General features: G+C 44.6%; 1 protein-coding gene across 2 annotated transcripts in view; it reads right to left on the reverse strand.

The window, feature by feature from the left end:
* The window catches only part of SDHB (succinate dehydrogenase complex iron sulfur subunit B), a 34,929-nt gene extending 23,277 nt beyond the window's left edge, over window positions 1–11,652 (reverse strand). The window contains exons 1-2 of one of the 2 annotated variants that reach the window (XM_065873276.1): window positions 11,331–11,652; window positions 1,083–1,210 (exon numbers count right to left, since the gene is read on the reverse strand). In XM_065873276.1, the coding sequence (XP_065729348.1) occupies window positions 1,083–1,210; window positions 11,331–11,402 (200 nt within the window). In that variant the 5' untranslated portion in view covers window positions 11,403–11,652. The remainder of the gene's footprint in view (window positions 1–1,082; window positions 1,211–11,330) is intronic. The other variant, XM_065873286.1, reaches the window with a different exon arrangement.
* Between the last annotated feature and the right edge of the window lie 776 nt (window positions 11,653–12,428).

The raw sequence follows: 12,428 nt of genomic DNA on the forward strand, positions 1-12,428 counted from the left end.
AGATTATATATCAATTAACTCTATCTTATTAAAAGAGTTTGTGTGTTGATAGAGTTTGAAAAAAGCATTTAAAGTACCTGTGGTTTTCAAACAATTTTTTTGGTGCCATGGAAGCTTTTGTTCAAAAGAAATACTTATTCATTTACAAATAAAACAGATCATAAAACAGAACAGCGCTGGTTCTACTTGGGAGGTGGAGGTGTGGAGTGGTGGGAAGCTAGAGCCCAGCCCCCTAGATTCTTCTTTCCTTTTGGCTACCTGTGGAGATTCTTTAAAGACGGAAGAGGAGTGGTTCAGGAGTGGTAATGGGAAGGACTCAACGTGCTGTTGCTGGCTTTGACGATGTGGACTATGAGCCAAGGAATGCAGTTTCTCTAAAAACTGGGAATGGCTCTCAGCTTTTAGCCAACAAGAAAACAGGGACCTCGGTCTTACAACCATAAGGAACTAAATTCTGCCAACAGCTCGAAGGAGCAGAAAACGGATTCTCTAGTCTCCAGAAAGGAACACAGCCTGCTGACACCTTGGTTTTAGTCACGAAAACTTTACCAGACTTCTAACCTACAGAACTATAAGATAATAAATCTATGTTGTTTTAAGCCACTAAGTTTGCGGCAACTGTTACGACAGAAACAGAAAGCTAATACGTAGGTATGGATCATTTTTAATATTTGAACTACACCCCTATCTTGGCCTGTCACCAATCCAGCCAAGTTTACACTGCTTATCGCTGTTATAGAATACATAGGTCCATATACATAAATTAACATAAAAACACTGAGTAGTTTTAAATTGCTAATGTGTTAAGGACTTCAGATACTATGCATCATGCCATCCCTGTCAGTATTCCTAGAAACTGTTATACTTTGATTTGCAGGAAGGAAACGAATTCTGTAAAAGTTGTTCTTCTTGGTATTATGTTTTTCAATCAGGTATCTACCTCGTTTTAAAAATAGATGATAAATTCCAGAGCCATTGGATAATCTGTTTTTAAACCTTCCAAGGATGGGAAAAGCATGTCCCTGAAATAGATCAAGAGCTCACCTTCATTTATCAAATACCTAGCTTTCAGAGATACTCACTTATTCAAATCAATTTCATAAGTCTGCATATGAGGTTTATCTCCAGTCTTGTCTGGGTCCCATCGATAGATGGCAAATTTCTTCATTCGAGGAGCTGTGGCTGCAGCTGTCTGGGCCCCACGGCAGGCCTGAAATTTAAAAAGTTCACAGGAAGGAAAAAAAAAATCATTAAAAATGCAAGATAAATCCTTCTATTTAGTTGCCACTATAAACTGCAATACTGGATACAAACCCACACATTACTGACACAGTCTTGGGATAGGCAGTCATCCAATATCCAACACACAATAAGTACCTGTAATATGCCAGACATGGTGCTGGGGGCTGGTGAAATGGTGCTTAATAAAACAGACATAGTCTTTGCCCTTGTAGAATCTACTTTGTAGTGAACAAGAAGAGAAATGAAATATTCACAATAAAGTACAGAGAGGGAAGAATGCAGCAGAGACTTGCACTAGTCTAAGTGGTCGGGGAAGGCTCTATAAATGATACTTAAGCTGAGGCTTGATGTATAGGGATGGAGGGGAAGGAGAACAGGGTGTTATAAACCTAGGAACAACACATGTAGAGGCCCGGGTGGGGGAGAGCACAGGCACCCGTGAGGACGGAGAGAAGTCCACTGTAAAGCAGGGTGACTTGACAAGGGATGGAAGAGTGGCAGACTCAAGGAAGTTAAGAAAGACTTGTAAGTTTTGATTTTACCCTAAGAGCAATAAGAAGCTAATAAAAATTTATCAGGTGGGTGACACAATCATTTTTATTTTTGAGAAGAATATCACTGGCTTACAAAGGCAGAATTGTCACATGACATCTGGGGAAATCAGTTAGAAAGCCACTGCAGTTGTCAAAATGAGATGCTGGTGTTTTTAGATTAGGTGTCTTAGTCTGGGCCATTGTAAAAAAATCCGAAGACTGGGTGGTTTAAACAACAATCATTTACTTCTCACAATTTTGGAGGCTGGGAAGCCCAAAATCAAGGTGTCAGCAGATCTGATGTCTAGTAAGGACCTTCTTGGTTTGCAGAGAGCTACATTCCTGCTCTATCTTCACATGTCGGAAAGGGATCTCATGTCTTTTCCTCTTTTAATAAAGGCATTAATCCCATCATACAGGTCCTACCCTCACGAGCTAATTTAACCCTAATTCCCTCTCATAGGCCCCATTTTCAAATACCACCACAGTGGGGATTAGGGCTTCCACATATGAATTTTGGAGGAACACAAACATTCCATCCACAGCATTATGGCAGGAAACAAGATAAAGAATATTGTATCTTAAAATAAATTTAGGGAACTAACAAACAGCTGAGACCTGCTCTCTCTGATGATTCTGTTCCATCTCCTGGGCACTTACAGCCCCTGCCAGTGGGTTTCACACAGCGAGCCAAGGAATCCTAGAGTGCCACCCAAGGGCTGCCGAGATAGGATAAGGTTAAGAGGGTAGGCCTGACTTCTCTCACTCCTTCAGCCAGAACAGCCTCCCCATAAAAACATATTTGCAAAAAGGGCGCTGTTGCTCAAAAAAAAGTTTTATATTTAAGTTTATACTCATTAAAAAAACCACTATTATTGCCTGGCACCAAATTAAATGCTTTATATTAATTACTCCATTGAATCTTCATTTTAAAGATGAGAAAAATGAGGCTCTGAGATCAAGTGATGGGCCCATGATTACAGAGTTGGTGAGTGGAGCCAGGATTGGAACCCAGGTCTGTCTGTCTGGCTCCAGAACCCATGTTCCTAAACACCGTACTATTCATTTGTGAATATTCTCAGGTCTCTTCTTGGTGCTGTTTTCTTCTCTTTACGTCTTAACTCCTTAAGGGCAGGTGTATTAGTTAGGGTTCTCCAGAGAAACAGAACCAATGGTGTATATATATACACACACATATATGAAAACAGATTTATTATAAGGAATTGGCTCAGGTGATTACAGGGGATAACAAGTCTCAAGATCTGCAGTTGGCAAGCTGGAGAGCCAATGGTAGAGTTCTAGTCCAAAGGCCAGCAGGCTCAAGACCCAGGAAGAGTCGTTATTTCAAGTCCAAAGGCAAGAAAAAAAAATCAGTGTCTTAGTTTGAAAGCAGTCAGGCAGGAGGAACTTCCTCTTATTCGAAGGAGCGTCAGCCCTTTGTTCTACTGAGGCCTTCAGTTGATTGGATAAGGCTCATCCATGTTAGGGAGGGTAATGTGCATTACTCAGTCTATCAATTTTTTAAATTTAATTAAAAATTTTAATACAATTTTATTTTTTTACTTTATTTTCTGGCTGCGCTGTGTGGCTCGTGGGATCTTAGTTCCCCGACTAGGGACTGAATGCCGGTCCTCGGCAGTGAAAGCGCGGAGTCCTAACCACTTACTGTATACAGTAGGTCCCCTACATAAGAACCTTCTAGTTGCAAACTTTCAAAGGTGCAAACGTGCATCTGGTTCCAGCAAGGAACCATCTCCCACCTCCTCTGCCTCCTCCCGTCAGTAGCTCTTCTTGTCTGTTCACTCGATGCCAGCCCCTGTACGCCAGCTGTTACACTGTGCTACTGTACTTTTGAGGTACTGTACTGTAAGAGTAAAAATGTCTTCATCTTTGTGTTTGTTTTTTATGTATTATTTGTGTGAAAAGTATTACAAACCTATTACAGTACAATACAGCCGATTGTGTTGGTTGGGTACCTAGGCTAACTTTGTTGGACTTACGAACACACCGGACTTACGAACGCGCTCTCGAATGGAACTTGTTCGTATGTAAGGGACTTAACTGTAATGCTAAGCTGCCCCCATCCCATAGTCCTTGAAGCCCTTTTGCATTTAGGCAGATGAAACAAGGTCTCAGCAAGTCCTGCTGAGCTTCCACTATGGTGATGAGGGATCCTGCCAGTCCAAAGAGCACTTATAAGTTGAAGACAGAAATATTCAGATGGTATTCCAGGCCAGCTATTTCTCTTATACACTGTTAAAGAAAGTAAAAACTCTTAAGGTTAACTGAGTAATTACAAGAAATGCAATGGAGTTTATTACTTGCTGGCAAAAACCGCCCCAAATTAAGTGAAGCTGAAAATATCAGCTCTCAGCATAAAAGAAGAGAATGTATGAAGAAAATGAAAGTGAAGGTGAGGATGAAAGCTGTATTTTATCTTATCACCAAGCTGGCTAAGATCCTTAATAAAAGGAAAGTCATTTCTACAAATGAACACTTTTCACTAGGGGCTCCATTGTGAAATGACAGGAACGTTTGGCTAATGCCACCTTGTGGTGTTTAAGAGGAAGTGGAGGAAGTGAAAAGATTCCTGAAGACATTATTATTATTATTTTTTTGGCCGCGCTGCATGGCTTTCGGGATCTTAGTTGCCCGGAACCTGCAACCTCGGCAGTGAAAGCGTGGAGTCCTAATCACTGGACCACCAGGGAATTCCCTCTTGAAGATATTAGCTCCAGCGGCTTTTGCTTGCTTCACACATCCCCTTTTTTGTTTTTGTTAATTTAATGAGGTATATTCATTACAATAAAATTCACTAATTTTAAGTGTATAATTTGATGAGTTTTGATAAAGTTATATAACTTCCACCACAATTATGACAGAATATTTCCATTCAGAAAGTTCTCTAGTGTTTCTTTGCAGTCAGCACTCTCTCCCCACCCCTGGCAATTGATCGGCTTTCTATCACTACAGATTTGCCTCTTATAGAATTTCACATACATGCCATGTGACAGTACATCTTGAGTCTAGCTTCTTTCACTCAACACAATGCTCTGAGATTCACTCATGTTGTTGCGTATATCCATAGATTTGTTAGTTTTTTAAATTACACTTCTCATTTGGAAATAACTGTAGAATCACATGCATTTATAAGAAATAATACTGAGATCCCGTGTACTCTTCACTCAATTTCCCCCAGTGGTAACACTGTACAAAACTACAGCACAGTATCATAACCAGAGTATTACCACCGATATAGTCCAGGTACAGAACATTATTTCCATCTTGGCAAAGATCCGCTCTTTTACAGCCACAGCCATGCCCCTCAGGCCTCCCATTCCTACTCCTTCACCCCTAGCAATCACTAATCTGTTACATTTCTGTAATTTTGTCATTTTAAGAATGTTATATAATGTAATCATCTCATATGTAATTTTGGGAGACTGGTTTTTTTCCATTCAGCATAACTCTCTAGAGACTCAGCCAAGTTATGTGCCTCAACAGTCATTTCTTTTTATTACCACGTAGTGTTCCATGGTCTGATGCACCTCAGTTTGTTAAGCCATTCACCCACTGAAGGATACGCAGGTTGTTTCCAGGTTTGGGCTATCATGAATAAAGTTTAATGAACATTTGTGGACAAGTTTCTGTGTGAACATAAGTCTCCATTTCTCTAGGATAAATGCCCAGGAGTGTAATTGCTGGGTTGTATGGTAGTTATATGTTTAACTTTTTAAGAAACTGCTAAACTGTTTCCCAGAGTGGGCGGCTGCTATGCCTGAGGCAGGTAGTAGGGGGAAAAGGATAAAATGCCTTTAAAAAATATACAGGGGGGCTTCCCTGGTGGCGCAGCGGTTAAGAATCTGCCTGCCAATGCAGGGGACACAGGTTCGAGCCCTGGTCTGGGAAGATCCCACATGCTGCAGAACAACTAAGCCCGTGAACCACAACTACTGGGCCCGCGCTCTAGAGCCCGCAAGCCACAACTACTTAGCCCACGAGCCACAACAAGCCCGTGCGCCTAGAGCCTGTGCTCCGCAACAAGAGAAGCCACCGCAAAGAGAAGCCCGCACACCGCTACGAAGAGTAGCCCCCGCTCGCCACAACCAGAGAAAGCCCGCGTGCAGCAACGAAGACCCAATGCAGCCAAAAAAAAAAAAAAAAAAATTAAAACAAACAAAAAACCCACACAACAGAGTATCTGAAGGCGATAAAGCCCAACATAAGTTTTGGGGTACCCCAAAGTGTCACTAATTTTTTTCCAGAACAACTAATTTAAATTCATTTTGAGTTTTGTATACAACGTATTTTATACAACATTTGGTGGGGTAAGGGGGGGCTAAAAGGAATGAAGAGAGAAGATACTGAAATCAAAATGGCCAGGGCAGGCTGTGGTTCTAAAAGTGATGGAACTTTGTTCATCTTGAGGGCTGAACTAAGAGTTAATCCACAGGATTATGGGAGCTGTGATTAAAACAACATTCCCCAAACAAAGAAATCTAAAAATTTGTTCTGTAGGTGTCTATGTAGTAGAAAATAATAATAATAGCTTTCATCACTCAGCCCTTACCACGTGCCAGATGTCGTACTAAATTATGTCTAATCTTTACAACATCTCTATGAGGAAAGTTTTTTATTCTTAATTAAAAAATGAGAATAAGGTCATATAACAGAAGAGCCAGTATTCAAACATAGGTCATCTGACTCCAAAGTCCAACCTTGTAGCTGCTATACAGTGGTGAGAATGCAAATCCAAAACAAAACAGCACAAAAAGATAATTCCTCTCCCCCAAAAGATCCACAGAGCAAAAGTTTTTACTCTACTTATACAATCAGCAAGATTTTAGGTGGTAGTTGGTCCAGATATAGTCATTCACTTATTAGTTCAACTACTATGCTCCAGGCACTGTTCTGGGCTTTGGGGGAATCAAGGACCAAACAGACATACATCCCAGTCCTGTGCAGCTTGCACAGCGATTGGAGGAGACGCACACAAATAAAACCTATAGTTTGTCAGGTGGTGATAAAGGCCATGATGGGGGTGGAGGGAGGGGTAGAAGGGGAATAGGGATCCTGGAGACAACTCTAAATGGGGTGGCCAGGGAAGACTTCACTGAAAAGCTGACACTGGAGCAAAGACCCAAAGGAGGTGAGTAAGCAAGCCACACATAAATCTAGGGGAAGAGCACAGAACGCAGAGGGAGCATGGAGCACAAAGATCTTCAGGTGGGAATGTGTCTGAGGAGAAACGAGGCGCCGGTGGTAGCTGAGAATGGAGTGAGTGAGAGGGACAGGAACAGGAGAGGAAATCAGGACGTTAATGGAAGAACCAGACCACGCAGGGCCATGGAAGGACTTTTGCTTCTACCCCGAGTAAGATGGGAAACTACTGGAAGGTTTTGAGAAGAGGAGTGACAAAGACAAGTTTTGAAAGGATCATGTTGTCTCCTGTTTTGAGAACCAACTGTAGAGGTGCAAAGATGAAAGCAAGAAAAGCAGGAAGTAACTGTGATAATCAGCTAAGAGATGATGATGGCTTGAACGAGGCTGGTGGCTGTGGAAATGGTGAAAAGTGGTTAGTTTTTAAATACACTTTAAGAAGGAACTGACAGATTTGCTTATAGATTGGGAGTGAGGCAAAGAGTAAGGATGACTCCAAAGTTTTTGGCCCAAGCCACGTGAAGGATGAAGTTGCCATCAACTGCGATGGGAGGGAAAGTTGGTGTGTGTGGCAGGATTTTGGTTTTAGGCAAGCAAAGTTTATTAAATATCCATGAGGAGATTTTGAGAATACAGTTGGGTGGCCATCTGAATCTGAAGATTTGGGGTGAAGTCTGGGCTGGAGACATAAATTTAGGAGGTATCTAAAGCCCAAAGGAGTGTCTATAAAGACGAGGCCTAAGGACTGAGCCACAGCATTTAGAATTTGGGGCAAAAAGGAGAAATCAGCAAAGGGAGACAGAAAGAACTACCAACGTGCAAGGGGGAAACCTGAAGCCTGGGATGTCCTGGGAGTCAGGCCAAAAAAAGTGTTTTGAGGAGGGAGTGAACAATATGCTTCAGAGAGCAAAGTACCATGAGAACTGAGGACTGACGTTGGATTTAATAAAGCCAAGGTCACTGGTGACCCTGACCCAGGTACTTTCCGTGAAGTGGTAAGCGTGAAAAGTCTGACTGGAATAGGTTCATGGGAAGATGTAGGGAGATGAACTGTGGTCAGCGAGTTTAGACACCTCTCGAGACATTTTTCTATAAAGATGAGTGGAGAACTGGGGTGGTGGCTGGATCCAGCTTTTCTTTGTTTTTTTTTTTTTAAGACGGAAGAAATTACACCATGCTGTGTGCTGCTGCTGCTGCTGATCCAACAGAGAAGGAAAACCTGATAAGGCAGGGGAGAGGGGAGACTTTCTGGAGAGCTATCTTTGCCTCTTTATTTATTCACATACAAATCTTGTGGGGTCTTAGTTCCCTGACCAGGGATTGAACCCATGACCCCTGCAATGGAAGCGTGGAGTCTTAACCACTGGACAGCCAGGGAATTCTCATGGAGAGCTTTTTTTTTTTTTTTAAATAAATTTATTTATTTTATTTTTGATTTTTGGCTGTGTTGGGTCTTTGTTGCTGCACGTGGGCTTTCTCCAGTTGTGGTGAGCTGGGGCTACTCTTCATTACAGTGCACGGACTTCTCAGTGTTGGGGCTTCTCTTGCTGCAGAGCATGGGCTCTAGTAGTTGTGGCAAGTGGGCTCAATAGTTGTGGCGCACGGGCTTAGTTGCTCCGCAGCATATGGGATCTTCCCGGGCCAGGGCTCGAACCCATGTCTCTTGCGTTGGCAGGAGATTCTTAACCACTGAGCTGCCAGGGAAGCCCTGGAGAGCTATCTTTGAATAAGCAGTGGGACAGAGAGCACGAGTGAAGGGCAGCCACTGGAGTGCTGCCGACTGTCCCACAGTAACAGGCAGAAAAGGAGGATATACAGGAGGAAGTGGGGAGGTGGGCAAAAATTTGAGTTTTTTTTTCTTTGTAGCCTGTCCAGAAATTTATACCACAAACCTACGACCAAGGTGGCGGGGGGCGGGGGGCGGTCCTTCAAAAACATTTCTACCTCAATCTACAAAACTAGTGAGTATTCAAGGCTTAGCGCACCTTTGTAGGAAATCTTGGATAAGATGAAACCCACAGTTTATAATTTAAGGGAAGAAGCAAGATCATCAACAACTGGACTGAAACCGGATGGAGGGTGAGAAGGGGGAATTCTGTATCATGCTGAAGGCAGCTTGTTATGTCCCTAGGAAATCTTCCTTAAGGAGTAGGCTTGGAGCTAGATGTGTGAGTGGCATGGGTCCAAAACCAAGCTCTACCACTTAGTAGCTGGATGTTCTTTGGTAAATTACTTAACCTTTCTGATTTTATTTCCTCTTCTGTAAGAAGGTTGGGAGTATTAAAATCTACCTCATAGGATTAACTAGAGGGCCAAGTTTCTAGCATGGCTCAGGAAATAAGTTCTGCTTTTTAGTATTGGCAACCGTATCAGTTCTCGTATTATTCTGATTGGCAGATAGGTATCCTAAGCCCTGCCAGTGCTAGGAGCAATGATACACACAACTGAAAGTAGGTGGTAACTGCCTTCAAGGAATACAGAGTCTAGACGAAGAAATGAGGCAACAACACAAACAACACTTAATACATTAGTTAAATACAGGCAGAACTGTGGTTCGGTGGTGCAAACTAAATAAAAGGAGTTCACAAGAGAAATCCTACTGTGTCCTAGACTCCCAGGAACCTGAATGTGCTCAGAGCTAATACACCGAGCTCATTACTTTTTAGGGGGCTTTTGTGGGTCTGAATTCATATTCCTACAAGGGGGTGTATGTGTGGGGGAATCTTCTATTTTCTCTGCCCTCGGGAGGCCCTACGATGGCCTCACTTGGAATTACAACACTGACCTATGAAACCAGCCTTTCCTATAATTCATGCTTGGAAGAGGGACCCGAGCTTTAGAACTCACTCTCATTGGTGGGGCTCTCACAACTTAACTGCTTGCTCAGCAGCTATAAAAGGAACCGGTAAAAATGTCGTCATCAATCACCAATTTTTTTTTTTTTTTTTTGCGGTACGCGGGCCTCCCACAGCTGTGGCCTCTCCCGTTGCGGAGCACAGGCTCCGGACACGCAGGCTCAGCGGCCATGGCTCACGGGCCCAGCCGCTCCGCGGCATGTGGGATCCTCCCATACCGGGGCACGAACCCGTGTCCCCTGCATCGGCAGGCGGACTCTCAACCACTGCGCCACCAGGGAAGCCCAATCACCAATTTAATGTTCAGAGGGCACAAGCTTGAGGTTCTGGTAGGCAGTCCTCTTTCTCAGGCCTCCTTCTCAGGAAGACTGTAAAATGACTTGTCTAAGTTCACGTGTAGCATAGTGGAAAGAGCTGGCATTAGAAGATGGGCCATATGCACGGGGCTGTGCAGCCAGAGCAGTTACTTAAGATGAGACGTATTCTCATGGGAGTGCAAGAAGAGGAGAGGACCCAATATTTCTTGTACACCTACCATGTGCCCAGATCTGTGCTAGGAGTTTTTCACACATTATGTTCAAAACACTGAGTTTAGGTCCTGGAACAACTGGTTCTTGGCTGTGATATTTTTGAGCAAGTAAAAAAATCTTCTTTCTGGGGCCTCAGTTTTCAAATCTCTAAAAAGGAGGTTAGAATTCCTGCTCACCCACCTTACAGGGTTTTTTCAGGAGCCTAGAGGAGGAAAAAAGACTTGAAAGGTATTTGTAATACCTCAGTCCCTGATATACACAGATTGCAATGGCAGTTTCCCTTCCCCTTCTACCTGTTTCCATTTAGAATGCAGATCTGAAGTGTGTAGTTTCCTGACAATACAAGGGGCGTGGAGGAAACGTATCAATGCCCCAGGAATAATATAAATAACATCAGTGCCAAGTTCTGTACCTGTGATCCAAGCCCAAACTCTGTCGGTATTATGATACGTCCTTTACAGACAGGGACACTGACAGGATGACGCTGCTTTAAGGAACCCAGATAGATCCTCAGGGGGCTGAGTGGATTTTCCTCCGTCTCTCCCTTCCCCTTTTTACTGAGACCTCAACCTTTGCACCCCGGAGGAGTGCCTCGCCTCCCAGTCCCATACTTCACGCTCCGGCGGTTCTTTCTCAGAGGGGATGGTTTGGTGGCAGAAAAAGGGCTTGGCGTTCAAATGTTTGGACTCGAATTCTGCTTCCAAGCCAGTCGTCACTCGCTCGCCACGTGACCTTGGGCAATTCAAGTCCCCTCTCTGAACTTCTTCTTTATTCTTATGTCTAAAAAAGTCCTCTCCGCCCAGACTAACTCACAGGCTGCAGAGAGGTGCAGAAATATAACCAGCAGGGATGCTCCCGTCCAAAATCAGAGCCCTGGGCAAGCGGGAACTGCTATCCTCCTCCCTGAGGCCTGGCCCTGTGCGCCCCTCAATCTCCTCCGCCGCCCCCTCAACTGCAAGCCATCTCTGGACTTTCATCCCTGCCCTTCCCACCCCAGAGCCGAAGCTCACCTGCAGGCAGGCTCTGCCAAGGGTTGTGGCCGGGAACCCGCGCCTCAAGGAGACTGCGACCACCGCCGCCATCTTGGATCCTGACGTCGAGTCCCACCCCTTAACCCCTGTCACTCCCCGCCGGCGTCCCGCCGAGCACCGCGGCACCGAGCCAGGATCCACCGAGGACCCGCTAGCCGCGCAGGAGCCACCGAGTTGGAGGCGGCTTCCGGTTTTCTGAGTGGGAGGAGGGAAGGAGGAGAAAGCCAACAAGAGCGTGCGCAGTTGCGGTGGGCTCAGCGCATGCCCACTTGGCTTCCCGCGTTGGAAGGTGACCTTCCTCAAGGAAGGGGGCGGAGTCTGAAAAGGAGGGCAGTGGAAAGGGGTGGGACAAAGAGCATGATGGGGCGGAGCCATCTGATACAAGTCTTAATCCGATTTTTTTTTTTTTTTTTTTTTTTTTTTTTTTGCGGTACACGGGCCTCTCACTGTTGTGGCCTCTCCCATTGCGGAGAACAGGCTCCGGACGAGCAGGCTCAGCGGCCATGGCTCACGGGCCCAGCCGCTTCGCAGCATGTGGGATCTTCTCTGACCGGGGCACGAACCTGTGTCCCCTGCATCGGCAGGTGGACTCTCAACCACTGCGCCACCAGGGAAGCCCCTTATCCCGATTTTAACCCCTTTCTTCCTGAACATTTATCAATCAATCACGTCACTCAACTCTGTCGCTGAGTTCTGTCAGACACAGTGCGGTTTGCCTGAGACTGTCCAGGTTTCAACACTCCCACATTCTGAGAACCCCCTTAGTGGCGGGCAAATCAGGGGGGCTGGTGAATGAACCGAGGGGACTTCAAAGATGACCGGCAGAAGTGTCATCCATTCATTCATTAATTCTGATCTCGGGTGGCCTCCGCCTTGCAGCGGCTTGAAAGAGGGTTTCAGTTCCTGGCCAGTGATTGAGGTTAGGTCGCAGCGGTGAGAGCACGAAAACTAGCCACTAGACCACTGGTCAGTGTCAAGGCCTTGTTTCTTCAGCTTTGCAGATAAAGAATTCCCACAAAGACGGAAAGTAGTGAAACAAGTAAAGTGTTTATTAGGAGAAAAAAAAGAGTACAGTAC

This window comes from Phocoena phocoena, chromosome 1, assembly GCF_963924675.1.
Source record: "Phocoena phocoena chromosome 1, mPhoPho1.1, whole genome shotgun sequence".
Lineage (NCBI taxonomy): Eukaryota > Metazoa > Chordata > Mammalia > Artiodactyla > Phocoenidae > Phocoena > Phocoena phocoena.